We start from the raw sequence: 25,968 nt of genomic DNA, 5'->3' as shown, positions 1-25,968 counted from the left end.
ACCTATTTGCAAGGCTGCCTTTGTTATTCAATGATATCCACAATGTAATAATTAAGAAGCAGACAAAATAATCCCAATCAAAAAACAGCTCACTTGGTCTGACAGACTCAATGCAATTTAAGTAACAAAATTAAAAATACCATCTTTAAGGAAAAAATTATTCACTGCACTTTTATTATGGATATACTAGTACTTTTTCTAGAAATGTTGTCATGTTCATAATGTATCACCAGATATGGTGGATCTAAACATTTTGTTGAAATGTGGCATTAAAACAATATACTCCCCACACCCAAGGAAAGGAATTCTAAAACTTTCTGGTTTATCATTTAAGTGAACACTTTTAGAATACAGAATTCTCAATTTGTTTCATATATGTGCTCAGAGTCTGTAAGACTGTGATCTGGATCCACAAGCTTGATGAACTCTTTAAAATATTCAGCGATGACAAAACTAAGTTCCAATGATACCCCACACATGTGGATAATCACTGTCTTTAAGTAGCATATCAAAATTGAATGTTTAGTCCTAGCATGCCATTAATGAAAACCAAACAGATTAGTGGCTCATGTTGAAAAATGGGTATTTCTTATAAGGATATATGAACCCCTTTAATATTAGTAGTGAACAAAATAGGCATGCACACTAGTTTATCATTATTCAACACACCTGATAATTTGAATGAATGAATATATCTAATGTAAGCAATTTTAAAATAAGAATAGTTATTTTTAAAGATAATACCAGTAAAATGTACAAAATCTAGGATTTTTTCAAGAAGTCACGTTTTTGGATCTTGATTCATTAGCCTGGTTCATTCTTCCCATTGATAATTTATCGATACACATAATCCAAAGGTATGGCAAAGAGCATTCACGAAGAATTAGATGCTTAAGAAGAGGTGTATGAGTACATTTTCATAATACTCACAATGAAATTAAGAAGGCTGCTGTGGCCTAAAAGTTATGAGAAAATCACTAAACAAACCACAAAATTGTGAACATGGGGGAAATCAAGAAAGAATGAGCAAAAAAAAAAAAAAACCCGATCAGACCTCAGTGGTCATTTGGAAAACAAAAGTAAATTTTTCCCTTCCTGTTAAGAGTTCATCAATCACACATCAAGTTGGAAAGTGGCAAGTTTCACATCCTTGACTACCTTTTCTCTTAAACTGCAATTTGAAACTTCCCCTTTCTTTTGCTATATCAACTGATGATTCCCCCTAACAAAATGAATAATGATGAGGGTCTCTTCAACTTGACAGCAATCTATTTGAGTTGGCACATTAAAATAAAATCCATTTAGTTTCTATGGTAATGGATGGAAGTACTAGATAGTTATCAATGAAAATAAATGTATGGTGATGGCAATTATTGGAGGATTAATAAAAGTAGATAAAATGCACCTTAAGAGACGAAATAGTAAGTTAGGGAAATAGCCTCTGGCAGGAATCTGAAGACAGGAGTTTTAAAGAGTGACAACCAATTAGAATGAAGAAGTTCTATACCCTTTTAAACAGAGATAAACATACATAATGAAAGGAGTAAGATTAGATATTTAAACACTCTAGTTCTTTAATGATAACATGTTATATAGAAGTACTGTCTTACTTTATAGCAGCTTTGACAAACTTTTGGTAAAAATGAATTGTCCCAAAATTTCCTTAAAATACATGGCTGTTGTGTAATTTCAAAACAACAGGCATGAAAACTTTAGTATGATTATACTTTGTATAATTTAATTTTTCAAACTAGAGGGAAATAGGAAATAGTAAATAAACAAGCTGCCCATACTTGAACATATAGTTATTTCTGGACAGCTTTACCAGCAGTGCTAGGGAAAGGAACATACCTCCAGTTGCTTACTGGCTTCTTCATTTCTCAGTATAAGAGACAGCTTAGTGCGCAGACTTCGAAAGTGCATGTCAATCAACATGTGTGCTCGCTTTGAGGTGACTTCATTGATAGACTGAGTGATTTAAAGTTAACAACACTGTTACCAAAGCAAATGCCCCAAATGAAATAAACCAAACTGTACCATTCAAAAACACTCACCAAAATGACCAGCTGATAATTTTCTGGATCATATGTTACAGAGAATGCACCAACTGCCTTCTTAAAATCCTTATGTGCTGATTCTTTGGCACACCTAGAAATAAAAAAAAAAATTCATCATTAACATGAATAATCACCAATCTATCACAAATATATAGATAGAATTATACTAAGAATCAAAGATTTATACTAAATTTCTTTTGTTATAAAATGCTTGATTTACAAGTTATGTTCTTTTGTTATACATCTTTGAAATAGTCAAGCAAACACTTGATAAAATAAAGGGTATAAAGGCAGTTAATTAAAACATTTTAAAATGTTTTTTGAGAATTTTATACATGGCACTGTATCTATATCACCTCCATCTCCTGAGTGTCCCTAGCTATTTTGAAACATTTATTTACTCATGTGTTTCTGTATGTGTACATGTGTGTGAGCATATATATGATATGTGTGGGCACATGTGGTCCATAGCATCCATGTGGAGGTAAAGCGACAACTTATTAGTTGGTTCTCTACTTCCACTATGTGAAACCCAGGGATAAAACTCAGGTTGTTAGGTGTGGCAGTAAGTATACTTATAGAATCATCTCATGAGCCCTAGCTTTTCATACCCTCCAACCCCTTTTGGGATATGGTCTTATCAAGTTATCCTAGGTTAGCCTTAAACTCAATTATGTCACTGAAGCTGGCTGGCCCTTACCTCCTAAGTGTTGAGATTACAAGCATGTACCACAACTGGTGAAACAGTTATGCTCTTAAGGAATAGCTGTTAGGGTTAGATTGCTAAAGAAGGCACATTTAGGGGAATCACTGTCTTCTGTATAATTCCTGATTTTGTTTACAAATAAGCCAATATTTTTCATGTGCCAAACTGAAACTTATGGAGATAAACTTATTTTAGGATGTGCTGCATTCTTTTATGCTGCATTTGTTTAACTCTGTGAAGCTGTGTTATTTTGCCTGCCTAAAACCCTTGATTGTTATAATAAAGAGCTGAACAGCCAATAGCAAGGCAGGAGAAAGGATAGGCGGGTTTGGCAGGCAAAGAGAATAAACAGAAGAGGAAATCTGGGAGGAGAAGTTTGGGGAACCAGAGAAGAAGGAGAGGAGGATGCTGGGGGCCAGCCACCCAGCCAGACATGGAATAAGAAGTAAAGAAAAGATATACAGAAACAGAGAAAGGTAAAGCCCAGAGGCAAAAGGTAGATGACATAATTTAAGTTACAAAAAGCTGGCTAAAACACCAGGCCAACCTCCAGGAGTCCAGTGGAAGAGAGAGAAGAGGGATTCTATGAGCAAGGGCATCAAGATCATGATGGGGAAACCTACAGAGACAACCAAATCAAACTAGTGGGAACTCATGAACTTTAGATCAACAGCTGTGGAGCCTACATGGGGCTGGACTAGGCCATCTGCATATGGGAGACAGTTTTCTAGCTTGATCTGCTTAAGGGGCCCCCTGGGAGTAGGATCAGGATCCACCCCTGGTGCATGGGTGGGCTTTTTGGAGCCCACTAACTAAAAAGGGACACCTTGCAAAGCCTTGAGGCAGAGGAAGGAGATTGGACCTGCCTCTACTAAATGTACCAGGCTCTTCTGACTCTCCATGGGAGGCCTCACCTTCTTGCAGGAGGGAGTGGGGGGTGGGCTGGTGAGGGGTAAAGCTGGAGGGGTGAGAGGAGGGAGGAGGGGAATCTTTGACTGGTATGTAAAATGAATGAAATATATATATATTTTTTTGCCAGAGCTGAACCAGGATTTACCACTGAGCTAAATCCCCAACCCCAAATAAAACATTTTTTAAAAAATAAATAAAAGCTGGCTAGAAACAAGCCAAGCTAAGGCTGGGCAATTATAAGAAAGAATAAGTCTCCGTGAATATTTATTTGAGAACTGGGAGGTGGGTCCCCCAAAGAGTAAGGAGTAAAAAACAAACAACTACAACAGGGTATTTGAATGTCTCTTGTTCTTTTTTCTTTTAAAGTAAAAGTAGCTAAGTACATTGAAAGAGAGCAGGAAATATATAACAATGAGTTGCATATATCATTTCTAGAATTAAAAAGAGGATTTCTATGTATTCTGAACAATAATGTGACACTTGCCTAGGGTGGAAGTACACATCAGACTTACTGTACCTTTAAAAAAATCAATCTTTTATCTGAAGTGTTTAACATCAGTCTAGATAAAAGATTATAGACAAGATTTTCCAAGCCTCTTCGGCTTTAATTTAGTATGTATTTTTCTGAAAATATTTTATCTAAAAGGAAAACATCAAGAGAAAACTTTGTAGTCGTGAGTTTTGATAGAATTATCATTTTGTCATTTTCAAAATCTTAAAAGATTATGAAAAAGTTGGTTTAGAGAACTTGATGTATATTATACACTTTAGCCATATATAAGGTAAGCTTAAACAAATACAAGACATGCTTGATTATACAACTAGGAAAAAACATTTTTTCCTTCTGCACTGCAACCAAACTACTTTTGCCAAAGTTCACTGAATTTAAAATTAACACTCTGAATTACTAACTTGAATACATACCCATGTATACCTTTGTATACTTGTACATTTGTAAAAATACATACTCTTGCATGTTCCCAACATTTTTTCATATAGCATGTTTCGTATATCAACTTACATTTGTCGTAAATCTTCTGGTACCTCCAGTTTGATCTTATGGAAAGTATCTTTTGTAGCAGGTTTGTTGGGATTAACAGATCGTAGACGCTCAATTGTGACAATTTCATTATATGTAGCATCACATGCTGCATATTCTATCACATAAAACTGAGAGAAATAAAGTCATTCTTAGCTATATTTTTTAAAAGAACAGAAAAATATACCTTTTCCTATTTTTTTGAGACAGGTAGTCATAATAGCCCAAGGATGACCCTGAACCCCCGTTCCTCCTGACTTAGCTACTTGAGTGCTGGGATTAAGGGCATGGATCACCATGCCTAGCTCCTACTACCATTTTGAAATAGAAATTCTCAGAGGAGGGGGAACTTTAGTCAATGGAAACACATAGTATTTAGTAAACCTATAATAAAGGCATTTTCATAAAATGACTTAAAATCAGGTAGTAAATAAAAATAGATATTCAAATAAAAATGAAGTACCTGGGTTTAGAAAATGTAAATAGTATGAACAAATATGCATTTTCCTACCTCACCCTTTATCATCCTCACTTTAGCTAACCACCAACAGCAAGGCTCTTTTTCATTTGCTCTGGAATAAACCTACACAAAAATTACAAAACAGAGTATGTATGATTAACATAATTCAGAACCCGCATACATCAGACATTGAGGAAATCTTCTCACTTATCTTGAAATCATATGCCACATGTCTACAACCAAACTGTACCTATATACTGACCTAGACAAAGATATGTAATTGGAAACAACCTGAGAACTCATGTTAAAAGCACTTTGCTTACCTCTTTGCTCTATGTTAGTAATACCTAGTACTTCAACATGGACATTTGAGAAAAGCTGACATCCATAACATAGTTAGATTTTTTTTATCTACAGGTACTTAATGAGCTACAAAATTGTATCTGAAATCATTTAAACATCATTTTGTTTTATTCTAATATGTAGAACTAATCCAGAGTTACAGATACCAGCTACAACTACCTGTTCATTAAGTTTACTTTTCACTCAGCCCATCTCAGTAGCTCCCCAGGTAAGTTTTATGAGGCATCTCATTGTACCTTACCCATCATGCAACTATGTAAAAAAAACAAAACAAAAACCCTCCAAAACCTTTACATAGAAACATACAAAAAAATAAAAAATAAAAAACAAGGTGGCACACGCCTTTAATCCCAGCACTTGGGAGGCAGAGCCAGGCAGATCTCTGTGAGTTCGAGGCCAGCCTGGGCTACCAAGTGAGATCCAGGAAAGGCACAAAGCTATACAGAGAAACCCTGTCTCAAAAAACCAAAAAAAAAAAAAAATTAAAAAAAATTAAAAAAAATAAAAAATAAACAAACTGATCTTTGCTTTTACACAGCCTGCAGCCCACAGGGACGTTGACAGAAGAGGGTTTTTGAAAAAAAAACAAACCAAAAAAACAACCAAATACACTTATTTACTTGGTGATGTAAGTGTGTGGTTGCACTTGTGGAGGTCAGAGGACAACCCTCAGGTGCCTATTTTCTTCTACCATACAAGTTCTGGGGATCTAACTCAGATCTCAGCCTTGGTGGCAAGTACCCTTATCTGCTGAGCCATATCCACAGCCTAAAGACCTGTAGGTTTAGATAACATCTTTATTTATAACTAAGATCTTTTGCAAAGCCAAGCCCAGGATACACTAAGTACATTTTCAAGCAAATAAATGTTATTCTATTTTCTCATTTAAATTGTAGAGAGAATAGAGGTTTGGACATTCAGAGACCTTCTCCAACTAGACTCTGAAATCATACTGCTGCCCCTGCATTATCTTCTATTTAGTTTTCTCTTCCTTCATTTAATTTTCACTTGTTATGACATTAGCTATTCCAGCTAGAATGTAATCTTATAAAAGGCAAGAGACTGCCCTGTTTTGATGTGCCTCTGACATCCAGAGTGGAAAAGTAGCATTTAAGGACCTAACTTCATTTATTATCTCTAACAAGTATCTATTTATTTGCTTTCTTCACACTACAAATATGAATGAAATTACAAAAAAAGGGGCATTATCCTAAGTCCTGCAGAAGAAAAAAGCAGCTCAAAATGAGGCCTGTTAAACGGGAAGCAAGAGACCACAAAAAATATAAGAGTGTAAGTACAAAGTATAATACAAAACCAATTTTCAATGAGTACAGAATCACAAATTCAATGATTTGATCAAGTCTCAACAGCATCTTTTATTCTAAGAGCTCAATGGTAAATGAACAGGTAGTTCACAGTATGTCCCGTAAAAGGACATTTGGACTATAAATGTGATCTAAAAGATACAGGTTTGAAAAGTATATATCAGAAAGATTCACCATACTAAAATAAATCTTAGGTTACTAATCTATTAAATAGATTTTTGTTTGTTTTTTAAGACAAGGTCTCTCTGTAAGTTGGCTGTTGTAGAACTCACTATATAGAGCTGGTGGGCCTCGAACTCATAGAAGTTCATCTGCCTCTGTCTCCTGAGTGCTAGTATTAAAGGCATGTGCCACCACACCTGGCTCTAGAATTATTTCTTAAATTTGTTTCTGGAGGTAAGGATCTCATATACGTAGAATGGCCTCTAACTTGCTATATAACTGATGACAAACTATGAACTCCTGATCTTCCAGCCTCCACCTCCTACGTGCTAGTATATAGGCATAAATCATCATCATGCCTTGTTAGTATTACTTTCCTTTGTAAAACTATTTTTACAAATTTATTTTGCTTAAAAAGTGGACAGTAACAAGTGGAAAAAATATTACCTAAACAAAGATTTAGAGATGGAGGCAAGAGTATACTAATGAGTAAAGGAATTTGGGACAGTGACAAGATAATTTCTGAGAGTGTTGCTGAAATAGTCCAATATAAGCACCATATATCATTTCAAATTATTAACTAAAAGGGATACTCAAAAGAATATGCCCATTTCAATTCTAACACTCAAGGTAGTTTAAAGCAAGGTATATTCTAAAAGCCCAAGCAAATTAAATAAACATATGCCTTTAGTCCTTCAGTTATTTCATGGCTGGGGTAACTCACCTCAACTTCATCACTTTCATTTATATCTTTATTATAACCTACAGGTGGTGGGAATCTCACATCATGGAATGGAATCTGTCTGTCTGGCTGCCAGCTGCAAATAAACAAAGTATCATCATTTGACATGCTTCTGGTATTTAATGGAAACAGTGACCATGCTGCAATCAACTTTGGTTAAATGTGAACTCTTTGTTTTAAAGAAGCAAATGCCTTCAAATGGCCAGTTTTTGATGAGTGGTGCATAATAGCATTGAACAGACATTTTAACAAAGTCTACATGCAGCATAGCAACCTGTGCTTCCACACAGAATTTCTCTAAACACAACAGATCAAAACTGTTATTCAAAAGTATTTTCACCTAATAATTTCAACTCTAAGACTTTTAAAGTCCACAATAGAAATTCCTTTGATGTTTAAATTAGTATTGGTAATTGTTAGTAATATCATCAACACAGTTCTACTTAGAAAATAATTACAACCACATTCCATAACCACAGAAACTGTCCTCTACTTCCCAAGCAAAATGGCAGTCAGCATATTAGCAATTCTCAACTCACTTTTCCCCCTTTAAGTTTTAGATCCCACGAGGTGGTCTATTCTTGCCATGCGTAGCTGGATGCTGATCGGTATGATGTATAAACATGGATGGGGTTGGAGGGGGGGTCTCCTAAACCATAGAAACCCAATGGAGACAGCCTACAGAAGTTCAATTAAATTGTCTACATTTCTTAATCCAAAATAATACTGAATAGTTCTAAGATGCCAATACATTTTTTGCTTTTACTTGCAAAGACAGAAAATACTAAGCAACAAATTTTATAAAGACACTGGATGATTCAATCATTAGAGCAGTCACCTTTTTCATATGAAAATACTGAGATCTGTTCTGTGTAAAACACCTATTTATTTAGATTTATTGAAAACTTTCTGTGCATATATATGTCTGTATGTCTGTGAATATGCATGCACAAAGGCCAGAAGAGAGTATCAGATCCACCAGAACTAGAGTTTCAGGTGCTAGGAACTGAATTCCAGTCTTCTGTAAGAGCAGCAAGCATCCTTAACTGCTGAGTAACCTTTTCAGACTCATAAAATGCCTATATTTTGATACAGGAAATTTTAGTAAAACACTATTGAGGAATGCTAATTTGTCTTTTTTTCTGTTTACAAAAAAGAACTATTATATAAGAGGACAAATAAGTCAGAATTTGTGAAAATCTGTTAAATGATGTGCTGTGGGATAAAGCTCTTGGTTTAATAAAATGCTGACTGGCCAGTAGCCAGGCAGGAAGTATAGTCAGGGTAGGCAGATGAGGAGAATTCTGGGAAGAGGAAGGGCAGAGTCAGGAATCACCAGCCAGACATAGAAGAAGCAAGATGTCAAGGCAGAACTGAGAAAAGGTACCAAGCCACATGGCTAAATATAGGTAAGAATTATGGGTTAATTTAATTGTAAGAGCTAGGCAGTAATAATAAGCCTGAGCTAATGGCCAAGCAGTTATAATTAATATTAAGTTTCTCAGTGATTATTTCATAAGTGGGCCATGGGACTCTGAGGGTCTGGCAGGTCTGGAGAAAACATACAACTATAATGATGAAATTACTCTTCTCTGTGACTCATGAATATATCAGAAAAAATGTAGTTAAAACAGAACATCCTTTTTATACCTATTGATAACTAGTGACTTTTAACATGTTACAAATTGATTGGTAAATTTCACCTGTAAGGCATACTATGCAAAATATAAATTTCTTGATTCCAAAGAAGTGACAACGACTTTAATTCTTTACATACACAGATTCAAATCTACTGTTCAAAGAAAGGCATTAAATATGGAAGGTTAAAAACTAAGCAACCTAAACAAGCTTTTCTTCCTAAATAAAAGGAATCCTATTCTATAAAATACTGAGTGTGTTTTTTTTTCATGTATTCTTGATGAATCTTTCTCTTCCTTCACCCCCCTTTTTAGATGGAAAACCAAAAAAGAAACACATGAAGAATAACAAGGAGTCTGCTTAATAGTTTATACTCCACAGGAGAAACTAAGAGTAGTTAAATCAAAATGCTCATTTTGGAAAACAGTGTTTCACTAGTGAAGAAAATAAGCAGATAAAAGTATAATCACAATGAGGCTGGAAGTATGACTTAGCTGTTAAGAGTGCGGAAGGCCTGAGTTGGTTCTTAGCACCCTTGTTGGGCAACTAAGAACTGCCTCTAACTCCAGTTCCAGAGGGGATATGACACTTCTAGCCTCCATCAACATCTACACTCATACTGACCACACTCACACATAGATATACATACATGCACAAAATTAAAAATAAAAATAGTTTAATTACTAAAAGGTTATTCCCCAAATTATCAATGATTCCTTCAGTAGAGATATGATATTATAGTTGTCTATTGTGTAATGATGGATACTTAACAAAGTAAAAGGGCAACTATGGAACTTTTGTCTTTAGGCATTCAGAGAAAGGTATTCTATTATTTAAACTTGGAGACTAGCATTATTAGTCTAGAGCACGGAACATGGTTTATTATTCTCAATCCTTTCATCTATGTCCTTCTAAATGTGTATCAGGCAAAGGTTATTACTTTGTCCTATTCCTAGCTAAAAGTATTTGTGCTTACAGTCTAATTTCAGATTTTTCTAAACAGTAAATTGCAGGTCTCTTCTTAATTATTTTTGAAGCAAGGCATTTGTGTTTACTGCTTAGTATGTCACAGACTGCATTTTGGGAGATTTCCTAAGATATAATTTATAAAGCACATAATTCACCAATTTAAATGTACAATTCAATAGTCTGTTGCAGTGGGTAGCTGTTCCAGCTTTGACCTGGAAATACCACCCACTTTGAGGCTTCGGTAACTGTCATGCCTATAAGGCGGAGCTGAGAAAGGACCCCTGAAGACCCGATATCCAGATGCGGGAGCTCTCTTGGTTCCTGGTTCCTGGACGCTAGAGGTAGACCGAGCAGAGTTCTCCAGAGAACACCACCAGACTGCACTTCACCTTTCCCAGACCCTATAACCTATCCCTTCACTTGTAAGTTACCCCACAAAATAAACCTCCCTTTTAAATGTGGAATTGCCTTAATTTCACCAATAGTTTGTAGTATGTTCTCAGATAAATACAATTATTATTAGTGAATTGTAGAACATTTTTATCACAACAAAAATTCTTTACTTTAGTTACAGCCTCTCTCCCACCTCCTAATAAGTTCTAAGCAATCACTATACTACTTTATTATCTACAGATTTTCAGCCTGCTTTGGATTACTATTAATTATTATGGTACAAAAAAGCTAAATGTTACTCTATACAGTTAGCAAAATCCTAGCATCAGCACTAAATTATATTTACTTTAGTGTCTCAATTGGCTACTACTAAAAGACGGTTATTAGCACTCAAATTTAGTAAATAGATTTTTCTCCAATAAAATGATAGCATCTATACTATTGACTTTTTACACAGCCCATACATCTAGACCTTCAAGTATTGTTTTATGATCTAGAAACAGAAAGCAGTAAAAATTACCTGTCATTATTATTGATTCAAATATATGAAAATAAAAATAATCTGATGTAGAAACACAATTCCTGGCAAAATAAACTATATAATTAAAATACTGTAAAACTCTAACCATTTTTTGTAAATATCCACAAATTCTTACATTTTCAACTTTCAATAAAATTACCAATATTCCAGCTATTTAAATTCTCAGCTAATAGTAGAGAAGAATGTGGCTTTTTTCATAATCAAATGAATGCAAGGAAGGATAAGCATTATACAGTAAGGAGCTCTGAAGTCATTTGCAGGAGACGGCCTTCCATTGATTTAATACTGAGCTCTTTGGAAACTTCTTGTTTGGTAATAGGAAAAACACTCAAACAAGACTTCATTTTTAAGAAAATGAGAAAAAAAAATGAATGGGTATAAAATATTCAAAGTCTTCAACATTATGATTATATAGTGAGAAACTTACTTGTTTTCAAATGCAACTGTTATAGAATCTTCATGAACATCTTTTACAAATGCCTGGAAGAAAAATACAACAAATTAACTAAATTTTAAGCTTGGAGACCATTTAAGTTAAATTTTAGAGATATTTAAGAATAAAATGAGTCTCAGGTGGTGGTGGCACATGCCTTTAATCCCAGCACTCAGGAAGCAGAGGCAGGCGGATCTCGGATTTCTAAGTTCTAGGCCAGCCTGGTTTACAGAGCAAGTTTCAGGACAGCCAGAGCTACACAGAGAAACCCTGTCTTGAAAAGCAAAAAACAAAACACAACAAAAACAAACAAACAAACAAAACAAAATAAAAAATTGGAATAAAATGGATCTTTGTTTGAAAAATCAGTTTCTGGTGTTCACTTATTCACCGTAACTATTTTGCCTGATACTATATATTAGGTTTTAGGAATATAGATAGTTACAACACTAAATAAGAAAAATTGCCTTAGAGTTTAGCATTTTAAAGAGCTAGCTACACTGGTCATTACATTTAAGGCTACATTTTTAAAAATTAAGAAACTTGTTCTAGAACCACATGCCTAGCAGTAAAGATAAGCTATAACCTCCACAAGTGCTCTATTGTCACGTTCCTCTTTTCACTTATCTATCTTCTATTTGCTTTTTAGGATCCAAATCAGACTGAAAGTACAACTAAGTTAAATTTAGTATGGACTATTATCTTGGAAATACTTCGAATGCACTCAATGAACATCTATTAAGTGGACTGCTGCCTAAGATATTCCTCTCCAAGCCTGGGTAAAAGATCTCTTTGTTGGCAGTGCTGTTACTTTGATAAGGGAGTTATATTGCAAAGGTGAGGTTTCTACTGACCCTTAAGTATAAGGAAGGATTAGCTAAAGACTGGAGAATGAAGAAGCAAGAATGAAATTGTAGATAACAAAAAGCAGCTTGAGACTGGAAATAAATCATCAATAAGAAAGCTGAGACTATGATTCATTTCACCAATATGTCTTTGGTGGCACACCTTGGTGATTCACCTGCTTTGATGGAAATTTCAACCCAAACTGCAAAAGAAATATTGGGGGCCAAGTAAGCAATATGTGTATGAGGGATAAAATCCCTATAGGGAGCCCCTGAATAATATGAAGCCAAAGATACAATGGAGAACCCAGACAGTTGGAAATTAAAGGAACATGGAATATGAGTCCAAAAGCTGCAGGAAGCAAGCACAACAATATATAAGGACACACACACACACACACACACACACACACACACAGGCACGCACGCACGCACGCACTTACATACATACATATATATCTGTAGATGAATTTCTAAAACGGTCTTTTTAAATAAAAAACATGGAGCCAGATATAGGGGTGAAAAACTGAGAGAGAGAGAGAGAGAGAGATCAGGGAAATAGGGAAAGCCACAGCTAACCTTACCTCACCAACTCGGCAGCTTCCAAATACGAGTTACTTCCTGTCTACCCATGCCTACATGCCTTGCTGTTCTGCCATCTGATTTACTCTCTCTGTCCAGCTACATCACTTCTTCTTCCTGCCAAGCTCTGTCACTTCCTGTCTGTCTGTACAGACCTCCAGACTTCCATGGTTTACTAGTGTTGGAATTCAAGGCATGTGCCACCATACCTGGCTGTTTCCAGTTTTTTGGTTTTTTTTTCCAGAGCTGAGGACCAAACCCAGGACCTTGCGCTTGTTAGATAAGCACTCTAAATCCCCAACCCCTCCATCGTGGTTTTTGAACTCACAACGATCCAGAAAGATTCCTGCCTGCCAAGTGATAGGATTAAAGGTATGTGCTACCATTGCCTGACTTCTTAGTTTACTTATGGCTGTTCCTATTCCTCTGATTTCCGGGCAAGCTTTATTTATTAAAGCACAAATAAAATATCACCATATATACTCAAATATAGTTACAGGTTTAAATGGTGAGGAACCCAAATTTTCTTCCCACCCATCTGATCTTGCTTATTTCCCAGATTTATTTAAATTATTAAAATTCCTATCCATTTTAACAACTCTAGTTCAATACTACTCATCATACTTTAGAATGTATCCTGTTTCATAAGCAAACATGCTTTTAGTATGCTAAGAGATTGTTTGTTTGCCCTATTTAACAACAAAAGTGTCTGATTTTTGAATTAAAAGTTATGTGAATTGTTCACTCAGGTTCTTGGTTTTATATACTACAGAGTAAAATTATGGAGAAGGGGAAGGATACCCATTTCATGCCCAGGGGTCCTTTGTCCTCACACAATAGCTAATACCAAGTTAATAACATTATTTCTGGGGAAGATCATTAGATTCCAAACTAAAACCAAGACCTTCATTATCTTTCGTTTACTAAGGAAAGGTAATTGCTTCCTCATCCTTGTTGAAAGTTGTATGATGTTTGTTTGTACACCTTGGCAACAGCACAACACTAGTTCTTTACAGGGCACTATATACTGAAAATGTTAAACTCTTTAGACAGCAAACTGAACTTTGGTACAGCTGGGTGAAGAATTGTCCTTTGCAAAGCAAAGTCTTTGCCTAAAACTGTGCTGTTTGTGGCAACCAGAAGTAATCTGTGGCTATTTACATTAAAAATTGATTACAATTAAATTCAGTCAACCATTCACCTGCCACATTTTGAGCGTTCAAGAGCTATGGATAGCTCAGTGGCTATTATAGCAAATCCTACTTATTTAATATATTTACAAGTGTTAAAAGTTTCCAAACCAACCATAAAAGCACTCTTTAAAAGTCACCCTTTGTCTTATGACTATATGGCTATATTCTTTTTTCTCCTTACTTGCCTAAGTTATTATCCAATTTAATCATATGCATTCAGTACATTTGCCAATTTCCTAAAAATGAAGCATTCTCTCAAAGGAAAGCTGTAAATAGTATAACTAAAAAGGAGAGAAAGGGAAAAAGGGAAAAAAAAAAGAAATGTTTTCATAGTCCTTGAATGTAATTCTGGATGAAGTGTCAGAAATAGTTTGAGTAATCATCACATCCCAACAGGTCCACTGCCTCTGAGTTAATGAGGCTTATCTATGTATGGATATTGGCACGGTTGTTTCAAAATCAGTCATTTTTAGTCACTGTTTCTATATTAACTGAATATAGAAGGCATATAATACCTTCTGGTTGCTGCAGTACTAAGCAGAATAAAGGAATCTCATCAGTGAACTCTGGCCTGCACACATACTAAGGACAATACATCCTGTTAGTTCTAAGGTCTTTTAGCAAACCTTCCCTTCACAGGTTCCATATATTTCGATGTGTTTTCATCATACTTCTTAAAATGATGCTTTTTATCTCTGCTTCTCTAACTCATTCACTAGGTTCCTCTAGAGAGCTATCAACTCACCTACCAACATGTATAACTTTATTTTGCTGCGATTCTTTGCTATCATGCTAAGTTGGTGTTTGTAAAAACTACAGGCTGATTTCTGTGATATATTCAAAGGAAGATTGAATGAATGCCCAAAGAGTGCTTCACTGCATCTGACAGGTAGGGCTATCACTGGGATCAGAGAACTTAAGAGGTTGAGTTTTGTTGTGAATTAAATATAGGCTCAAAATCTTGGTTGGCTCTATCATAAAACGGCTACAGGATCTGGGAATCTGAGATTCCTCATTTTTAAAGTAAGGACACAGAGTAGTCTCTTAAAGTTGTAATGAAATTATTCACATATGTAATTTTCATAAAAGTTGAAAAACATAAATGCCTTTGTACTTCAGAATGCTAAATTCTCCCCCTGTACTTGAAAAAGAAAAAAAAAAAAAGGCTTTAATAGGTCTATCAAACCAGAAGCTCTTACAGGCATGACTAAAAATTGATGTTCTTCACAGGATGTCAGGTACTTAATAGTGCTAATGTTTTCCTTAGGAGAGATGAGATTTAGCCACTCATAATTATGACAGGATCCAGACTGCTATTTGGAAAAGTAAACTAAAGTCATAAAGATCAAATAGAGGCTTAAAGATAAGATAGAAAAAGAAAGGGATATTTCCACAAAGTTACTAAATACTATATGGCTACTTTGACTCTGGGAAGAAAAAAAAAAAAGGAAAAAGACTTCAGGGTTTGGAGAAAAAAGTGGTTTAAAAAAAAAAAAAGCAGTGACCAAACATACTAAGGTTGTTCACCAGGGGAAAAACAGAAAGTTTAAGTCATCCTAGCCAGAACTAATTCAAACTAATTTAATTCAAACACTGCTTTATTAAACTGAAGCACAAAAGACAGAAAGTTCAGTGCTATTTGGGTAAACTTTTATTCTCCCTGACTCCTTCAATACATCTTAGGTTTTAAGATGTGTGAAGAAGTCATACTAGGGGTTAGAAAAATGGCTCCACGAAGAGCACTGTCTGCTCTTCCTTCCAGAGGATCCTGGTTCAATTCCCAGCACCTACCAAAACACCCACACATATAAAATGAAGTAACTTAAAAAGATAACAAACTATCTTAAAAACATGGAAGAACTGGTCACAAGAGGTCATTTTATAAGCTTCACTGTAGTCCTCTAACCATCACTTAAATGTTACATTATCAATAGAGACCTATAACAGAATGTGTAATGCAGAGATAGCTTAATAGCATTTTAAAATATCCCTCCTAGAGATGGTACAGGGGCATATAAAATGTATGATTCAAACTCAAGCCTTCATATATACATTGAGTTTTATTCCCTCCCTTCACGTGTAGGCACTAGCAATGTAATGGAATGAACAATAAAGCTTAGCAACAGTTCTTCCACAAATTCTAAGGAAAATATGATTCACTCTGATCAAAGACAACATAAGCACAAAGAAAACAGTATCCACTGACTTGTTTTTCTGAAGTTTATATGCTGCTCATATAAGTTAAATACTTTTCAAGTTGAGTGAGTTCCTTAACTAAAACAAAAACAAACAAACAAACAAACAAACAAAACCCCAAAAAACCCCAAATGTCACAGCAGGGTCAAAGACTTGTAACTTCATCTTTCCTTAATAAGAATTTATAGGAAAAAATACACAATATCTCAAACTAGAAGGGTTAATAAAAAAGAAAACTGATACATAAACTGGAGATTCATGACATCTTTGTGTCCACAGTTAAAATTCATCGTAGAACTGTAGTTATGGGATGTTAAGGCAATGTCATAACAACTATGAACAAAGACAATGAAATTGAAAAGTGGTCAGGAAATAGAATACATTTAACTTCTTCAAGCTATATTTCATCATTTCATTGTCAAAAGTCTGATTTCAAATCCTGGATCCAAAACTTTCAGCACCCTGACAAGCATTAGTAATTATCTAATCTCCCTATATATCTACATCCCAATGTAAATGAGAACAGTGGGAGAAAGTTAAGTAATGGAGGCAAAGCAGTGCTTAGGACTCCACACCTGGTAACTATTAGCACAACCATGATCACAATCATCTCCTAGAGTGGGCCCGAATCTGAACTTCCAAGTACTACACTGTTAGATTTTGCACATAATTAAAATGTTGAGGTCATCAGAATATGCGAGTATGGAAATGGAAAATGCATATTTCCAAGGTGGGGTGTTGCTTTCACAAAGATACTAAATCTTAAAAAGGTATGTAGATGTGGAAGGATAAAATGTGGTAATTTATATCATTTATTTTTTTCAACATTCAAATTAACATCCATACTCAAAGTTTGCTGGCTTTCAGAGTAAACCATGAATTTGAGTTTATTTGCATTTTATGCAGGCTTATACGTTTCTAAAGCTTGTGAAAGTTCATTTGTGATATAACATTGATTGCTACAGGTCAATGTATATAAAAATGACATGTTGGGCACTAATGGCTTCAAGAAAACCCTTTTTTTAAATGATAGGTTCTCACTATGTATCCCTGGCTGGCATGGAACTTAGAGATCCATCAGTCTCTGCCTCCTAGGTGCTGGGATTACAGGTGCAAGCCCCCATGCTTGGCATTAAAAACATCTTGACTGTACTGTACACGGTATATTAAATAATTACTACTTATGGTAACAATACTTTGTTAATGGGAGTCTTTTCTCAGATGCTAAGCTTAAAATTAAGGTATTTAAGTATAATATGACAGTATATTTATGAATTTGCATAATTACACATAATAATGAATTAGATACTGGCCATTATAATTTGAAATAAAAACTTTTGTATTGGGCTAGAGACGACTCAGCAGTTAAGAGCACTCGCTGCTCTTGCAGAGGAGCTGGGTTCAATTCCCAGGACCCATATGGCAGCTACAAACCTCTGTAACTCCTGATCCAGGGGATCTGACACCGTCACACCAATGCACATAAAATAAAGTTAAATAAATTATTTTAAAAATATTTTGTATCATATGTCTCCCACACGATTTACTAATTTTCAGACTAGAATACAAAACCTAGAAATCTTTGTATATAGAGTTCTTTCACATCTGAATGGCACCCATTTTACATCTAAAGTGAAGTTAATTCATTATCATTCTCAACACAGCAAAACTGCAGTACACAAAAAAAATTACGTAGGGGCAGATGCTCCTAAAATAAAGATATATTGCAATGTATTGCAACATTAGTGGTTTAAGCAATGCTTTTGTAAAGATCATATGAGATACAAATCAAAGTGTCTTCATATTTTAAATAACATGCCTGAAGGGCTCAAAAACTGGTTGGTACATGTGACCAACTTTTTCTAGGTTAAAGAAATACCAAAGCTTAAAAATAGAGGCTCTGGTGATTACTAAATCTAACTTTCAACTTTAAAAAATAAACATTAAAAAAAAGAGCCTGGTCCTGAGATGGCTCAGCAGGTAAATGCTTGCAGACCTGAGTTCCATCCCCAGTTGCCACATGGTGGAGAGAGACAACCAACCTCTTTTAAGTTTTCCTCTGACCTCTCTGCAAGTGTGACATGGGATGCACACAGGCACCCACCCAACCAAACATAGTCACAAATAAATCTAAAATTAAAAAAAAAATTAAACACCAAAAGAAAAAAAATGGAGGTTGGGGATTTAGCTCAGTGGTAGAGAGAGCACTTGCCTAGCAAGCACAAGGCCCTGCGTTCGGTCCTTAGCTCTGGAAAAAAAAAAGAAAAATTAAAAAAGAAAAGAAAAAAATTGAACTGGTTGGCCCTTGGTACGTCAGAAGTATGATTTGTGAATTTCAGATCTTGGCTGTAGTAATCTTTCAAAGAACCAAATCATTCCTAGCACATGTTCTACAAAGTTATTTTGCAAACTTAATGTGCTCAGGGCATGTGCAACTATCCTTCAGAATACAGTAGTCTGGTAAGCAAATGAAAGATTGAATTCAATTACACTGAATTTGATTTGTTTAGCTTTAAAATTTTATTTCTACCAATTTCATGAACAAAGTTCCCAATTTTTCTATAATGGTATTTATTTCTCATCTTTGTCATCTATTTCACTAGAAAGCAACTTAGCATGCCCACTTTACTTTTTCTGGTCACAGTCAACAGTCTAAGTAATGTAAAATTTACACCTATTTCAGTACAGTCAATATCCTTCCGTTAATATAGACCAGTTGAAATGATTTTTAAAAAACAAGCTTAAACACAATAGCAACTCATCAACATATATTTTTTCAAAGTATTACATTTCCCCTCGGGTTGGGGATTTAGCTCAGTGGTAGAGTGATTGACTAACAAGCTCAAGGCCCTGGGTTCGATCCTCAGCTCTACACACACACACACACACACACACACACACACACACAAATGTACATTTCCCCTCAAGCAATAAAAGGACAATCCATAATCCATTCCTTTTTGTTCACCTTCAAAATAAGATGTTGCTGAAAAACAAAATCAAGAAAAAAAATAAGGGATTAATAGCAAAAACAGAGTACTTAAAAAAAATTCCAGTCAGTTGTAAGCAAAATTACTGGAGCCAATAAATCCTTCAAGAGTAGGATGGGCTACTTGTGCTGGATGGCAAGCCAACTTCATTAAAAGCCACTAACAGTGGACTCAACTCTAAGCTGGTATTAGAGATGAACAAAAATACTACTTAACTATTATCCCTTGCTCATCTGTGTCTTAGTGCCCCAACTCTAGCAACTAAAACTGTCACTCTAGAATCTAGAAATCTAATGCAAACTAATCAAAACTAACTGGAACAATTTTTTATTATAGCAAACTGAAAATAAATGCACGGGTAAAATTAATTACATAAATGCTAAATGTCTCCTTTTACACTACAACAAAAGGGTATTTTCTTGCTATAAATCAGTATTTTACAAGTGTTCCTTGTTCATGAAATTTATGTACATCTAAATGTCTCTATAAACTTGGTAAAAACATAACTTATTAAAGTCATTTTTTTGAGTCTAGCCAACTATGTCCCATTTGAAATGTCCAAGTTATTCCACAATAAACTTAAAACTGTTGGATAATGGTGACAGCTATTTTCTATGCTTCCTTCCATTACTAAAATATTCTAGTGAGGTAGGGCCTTACAGAAAATTTATAATATTGCTAGATCTACGTTTATGCAGTATCAACAATCGCACCACAGCTACATATAAATATTTTAAGATTCCTTCCAATGCATATGTTATCTGATATTCAATGGTATAAACACTCTCACTAATTCCATTAATGCCTATTTAAAACCCCAACTATATAGTCCCCTACAACATCGCAAAAGTCAAAGTGAATATACTCGTTTATGCACTTCAGAGCAAAGAACAAATACTCCAGTCTTGGTAAAATTCACTAGCAACCATACTAAGTACTATCGCATATATTCTGGTCCTTGAGAACTTGGTCCTTGAAACACAGAGAAAAATTTTAAATGAGCAGACTTGAAGCAGAGACATGGGTATCCCTGAATTTCTCCCACTTAGAAAGAGGTTAGGAGGCCCTGGATACTCCCTTTGGCCAGCATCTTTAATGGCTCTCTCAATTTTCATGGTCTTCCAGAAACTTTTAAGTCTAAAAACCTCCTTCGCAATTCACAAAGAGAGGCCACTAATAATCAGTTGCCATTGTGATTCCGGGCTGACTACCTCTTCTTCCTGGCTCCACTCCCTCGCTCAGAACTGGGGAGCTCTCCAAAGTCTGGATTGCGGACCGAAACCCAGGAGCCCGAGACTCCCAACGGCCACCCAGGCGAGGCAGGGGCTCCCCGCATGTCAGGCCCGGAACCCACCGAGAGAGGATTATTTGGAAAAGCAGGGCTAAGCCACTGCCACCTCACGCAGCACCGGTCCTAGGGCCGGATCCCCTGGCCTCGAATTCTAGCTTCGCTGACAGAGTTCAGTAGGCGAATGGCCCTCAGCTCCCCGCACTCCTTCGCGTGCGGCCGGGCGGGCGCGGGGCCTGAGGCGGGAGTCGGGAGTCGGAGCGAGAAGGATGGCTACAGGCCCCGAGTCCGCCGCTTCCCTCACAACCCACTGCCCGCCGCACCCGCCGGGCCCGCCGCGCCCGCGGGGCCTACCCGCCGCCGCCCGGGACACAAGAGAGGGAAGAAGGCCAAGGACCGGGCCTGTCCGGTAGCCGGTTACCTTGTAGAAAGCGCCATTGGAGCCCCGCACTTCCACCACCAGCTCCTCCATCTTCTCGGTCCTCGCGCCGGGAGCCCGCCTCCGAGAGGTGGGCTGCAGGCGCTCCAGGCCCAGCCGCTGCCGCCGCCGCCGCGTTACCGCTCGCCCCCCGGCAGCGGCGCCGCCGTCACTGCCACCGCCCGCGCTCGCCGTCCGTTGGCTTCACAGCCCGCCCTCTCAGGCGCGGCCCCTCACCGGAAGTGAAACCGAAACGCTGCCTAACGCCTGACTGACTGAGGCCGACGGCTCTGCCCGCGCCTCGTGTAAACAGTCAAACCACGTCACGTGCCCCGCGACGCCCCGCCCCACAATGGGCTCGGCCCCCTCCGCTCCGCCCTCACCTCCTGGACAGCCGAGAACGCGCATGCGCCCTTCTGGGAACCTGCCCTGGGTAACAGGGAAGGTTTTTATGGCGCGCGCTTGGTGGAAGGCGGGAAAGCACAGAGGGTGGTGATAGGTTGCGCTGCCTTTGGTCAGCGGGCTGGGACTAGAGACGTTTTCTGTAGAGGATGAAGCGAGGGCTTGGGAACAGGCATCCAGAAAATGGGGTCCGAGAGGGCTGGAGGGGCTTTCGGTAGATTTTTCTCCACAACAGCTTAGACCGGATTGAGCTGGAGGTCGGAGCGGGAGTGGCGTTCAAGAAAAGCGATAAATTCCATTGCAGAACACTTTGATCTTTGATCTAGACCAGTGGTAACCACACTGACCCTGACTTCTGGGATCCATACAAACAGAAAGCAAAGTAAACCGCTATACTACCAAGCGATTTGAGGAAGTATTGAACATCCCATAGTTTTTGAGGGGCAATGGGGTGGTCAGGACTTCAGGAAATGTTATCTTTTTCTCAGCCAGTGCTGGCCCACACACTTTACTTTCATACTTGGTATTCGAAATAAAAGCGAAAATGTGTTAAACATTTGTTAATTTCCTTAAGGTTTGCTTCTACCTCTTCTGTGCGTGCTCTGTACCAAAGGTAAAGCAATCCTGGAACCTACATCTTTGTGCCCTTTCCATGCAGCTCTCTTCCTTTGCCTTCTATACCAGAACCAAACGTAACTTTTTTTTTTTTTTCCTTCTGGCCTCTGTACTGGCCTTGTATCCAGCCTGACCCATGTTCCCTTAATCTAGAAGGTTTGCATCCAACTGAGAAGTTCATTTAATGCCTGACAAGTGCCAAGCACTGTATTAAGTGCTAGTGAGTCACAATGAGGCAAAAAAGAAAAAGCCATTGAAATTGGAACCTACAGGACTAGATCAACAAAATTTAACTTCCAAAAACTGTAAATGTGGTGTTTGGAGAGACGGCTTAAAGCGTTTGCCATGCAAGCACAAAATTCTGAATTTTTTAAGCCCTAGAATCCCTATAAAGCTGGGTTTAGCAGTGCCTGTATTATTCTAAGTAAGCACTCACATAGAATTGAGTCTATGGAAATTTACAGATAAGGGTGCCTTAAACAGCTGCAATCAACACAAAGAGAATCCCTATAACTAGGTAAAAGGCAAGGACTGGCACACGAATGCACACACACACATCAAGAAAAAAAAATGTGGAATTGCAACTATGATGGTCTAAAACGTGTGGATATACCTTTTTATAGTTGGATATGAACCTATCTGTGGTGTGGGAGAGGTGACCACAGAAGCAAGATGGAGTGTGACAGGAAGACTTATTTGTAAGTGTGCACTTGGAGGAAAAAGGGTGAATTGCCCCAGGCTATGTATTAGTACTAGAATGAAAGGCATGTTGGGCTTCCAGTTCCCAGCCTGCCCCAGCCAGAACAATGTTAATGCTGTTGAAACTCCAGCTTTAAGGCAGTGGATCAAAGGCCACATTTCTTGAGGCATACAAAATGATCCACTGAACTAGGGTCTTTGGAGTAGCCACAATATATTAAGAACCAGGTAGGGCTAAAAACAAATCTCGTCATAGGCTGGATGGGAGCATAACATTAGTTTTAACTCCAGTGTAGTAAAAGGGGATATATTGATTGCAAAGATTATATCTTCCAAGTGTAACATACGCAGTTTGCCCAGGGCTTTCAGTCATGTAAGTACGTCACAAATGTCCCTGTCCTGTGACATAGTTTCATGACTTCATATCACTGTACATATTTTTTTTTCCTCTTAAAGTTACTAGGTAGAGTTCAAGTGTTTAGTTATTTCACTTCAAATGAAAATATTTGAGTGAACTTTTCATTCAGTTCTCAGCATGCTCTCGTTAGTTTTTACATGGTCCCTCTTTTACTCATATTATTGTGTGTGTTATCTGTATTCATCTTTCTCATTCACCTCTCTCATTCCTCTAGAAACCAATTGTAATGTCTGATATATCATTAATAATCTAAAATAGTGTTTTAAAGGTAAAGGACAGATTCTCTTGTAGGGCAGGCTGGCCAGAACTCAGTACATAGTAGGGAATATTCTTGAATTCCCTCCCTATCCTTCTTTTTCCGCTTCTAGAGTGTTGGGACAAAAGGCGTGTGTCACCAAGCCTGCCACAAAATAGACCGTATTTGTGTATAGCTTTTACGTTTACAGAGATGCTACTAGACTGTTTCCCACTCTTAGGATTAAAATTTTATCTTAAAAACTTCTTTTCAGACAGGGTCTCACTATTTAGCCTTGGCTGTCCTCGAATTCACAGTAATCTGTTTGATCCAGCCACCCCAGTGCTGGGAAAAAAAAAGCCACCATTTCCAGAGTCATGAAAACTCTTGCCATTGTCTTCACACATCTTGGAAAGAATTTTGTGTGTGTGTTCTTACAGACTTGTGTACATACTTCCTGTTTCTTTTTTGCAATGGTTATACATCAGACACTGAATGCTTAATATTTTACTGCCTTGTATGACACACTAGAATTATTTATTTACATTTATTTTATTCACTGGACTGTTTGTTAGTACTCTCTAGGCAGAGAAATGTCTTCTTTGCCCTTGTACTCTAGGTAGACTAAAAATGTTTGTTGTTTTTTCTCACTACTTGGATATGCTGTGGTTTTGTTTTTCTTTTTTTTTAATTTCTGAGATGAAGTTGTACTCTACAGTTTACATGGGTGTGTGTGTGTGTGTGTGTGTATGTGTGTGTGTGTGTGTGTGTGTGTGTGTGTGTTTCCTTCTTGACATGAAGTCTCCTTCAGTCCCACTCTGACACCTTGATTTTGAAATCCCCCCATACAAGACAGTTTAGCCCTATTTAAGATTTTTCTCTTCCAATTATCTTTCTTCTCTGGTCCTGATTTTGACACAGATTTCTCTCAGACATAATCCCATACCAAATCCTTTCAGAGTCCAGAATCTACTTCTGACCAAATGCACATTATCCAAGTTTCTGTTCTTTCACCTTGTTTCCTGTAGCCATTCTTGTCTTCTTTTTGTCAATTCCCCAAACAAAACGATACCCCTGCTTACATGTCATATCTGTCCCACTGCCATTCAAAACACGCCAATGGGCCCCTGGTAAAATTTCCTTGGTAAAATCTAAAGTCACTATTTATTCAAGTCTCAATGTTCCACATATTCTAGTATCTTTGATCTCTTCTGCCTTACATTCTAAGTTTCACAATCACTCCATCTACCTATGACACTTTTTCTGGTGTCTTTAAAAATACCGGGCAAGTTGTTTGTCATTTTTTCACTAGAATGTAAACTTAATAAGAAAAATTTTTCTTTTATTTATTGCTTCTGTCACCAATGTCTGGAAAATAGTAAATGGTTTCTAAATATTTATTCAAGAATAAGTAAGTGAATGAATGAATACATACTGAAGACTCAGCATGAATTAAATCTGCTTGCATACCTATACTTCTGGCCCCACTTTGGCCCCTACCTCCCATTAAATAACAGTCTGTTGTATCTGCATCGATTTTGTCTATAGTCCATGGTTTTGTAACTTGAATCTTTTATGCCTTTTTCATTCCTCAGTCCCAGGTGAAATGTCTTCTGTCTTTTCCAAATCTGGAAATCTTATGTGCCCTTCAAGACACTGCTAAAATCTGACTTCTTTCATGCCATTTTCTCTAAACATGTCACCTCGCTTTGACCTCTCCTTTGAAACAGATATTCAAAAATATAAAGCAATGCCTTAGATTTATGGAAAACTGAGCAGATAGTTCAGAGTCTGTTTTAATAATATGTACACAAAAATGTCTTAACATTTTTATTTGGTCATCTTTTATATGGTGTTTTAAAAACAAATATATAGTGTATGTCTGTGCACCGGTATGTGCATGTGAGTGCAGGTGCCCACGGAGGCCAATGGTATCAGATGCCCCTGGAGCTACAGACTGTTGGGAGTCATTGGACATGGATTGCAGGGACTGAACTCAGGTCCTCTACAAGAGCAGTATACACTTTTAACCTTTGAGCCATCTCTCCAGCTCTTTGGGTTTTTTGTTGCTACAATTGTAACATGGTAATGTAAAAAGTTAGCATTGGTGGAAATCAGGTTGGGGTAATGAAAACTGCATTGTTTCTTTGTTGTTTTTTAATTGAATTTTCAAAAATAAATTGTTAATAATTACTATAAAGCTGGTGATGTATCTCAGTTAATGGAGTCCTTGCTTAGTATGCACAAAACCCAATATTTGATCCCCAGCACTACATAAAATCAGGCTTTATGATGCATGCCGCTAAACCCAGCACAGCATGGAGGTACAAACAAGAGGACCAGAAGT

At 37.0% G+C, this 25,968-nt stretch overlaps 1 protein-coding gene across 10 annotated transcripts in view; it reads right to left on the bottom strand.

The window, feature by feature from the left end:
- The window catches only part of Fmr1 (FMRP translational regulator 1), a 40,737-nt gene extending 19,162 nt beyond the window's left edge, over nt 1-21,575 (bottom strand). For 4 of the 10 annotated variants that reach the window (XM_036174334.1, XM_036174335.1, XM_036174338.1 and 1 more), the window contains exons 1-7: nt 21,256-21,573; nt 11,735-11,787; nt 7,749-7,842; nt 5,226-5,297; nt 4,697-4,845; nt 2,055-2,148; nt 1,852-1,968 (exon numbers count right to left, since the gene is read on the bottom strand). In XM_036174334.1, the coding sequence (XP_036030227.1) occupies nt 1,852-1,968; nt 2,055-2,148; nt 4,697-4,845; nt 5,226-5,297; nt 7,749-7,842; nt 11,735-11,787; nt 21,256-21,306 (630 nt within the window). In that variant the 5' untranslated portion in view covers nt 21,307-21,573. Of the gene's footprint in view, nt 1-1,851; nt 1,969-2,054; nt 2,149-4,696; nt 4,846-5,225; nt 5,298-7,748; nt 7,843-11,734; nt 11,788-21,255 lie in introns of all 10 variants that reach the window. The other 6 variants (XM_036174337.1, XM_036174339.1, XM_036174340.1 and 3 more) reach the window with 3 other exon arrangements.
- Nucleotides 21,576-25,968: the final 4,393 nt, after the last annotated feature.

Source organism: Onychomys torridus, chromosome X (assembly GCF_903995425.1).
Source record: "Onychomys torridus chromosome X, mOncTor1.1, whole genome shotgun sequence".
NCBI lineage: Eukaryota > Metazoa > Chordata > Mammalia > Rodentia > Cricetidae > Onychomys > Onychomys torridus.
Note: the sequence above shows the minus strand (reverse complement) of the source record. Positions and strands in the feature narration are given on the sequence as shown.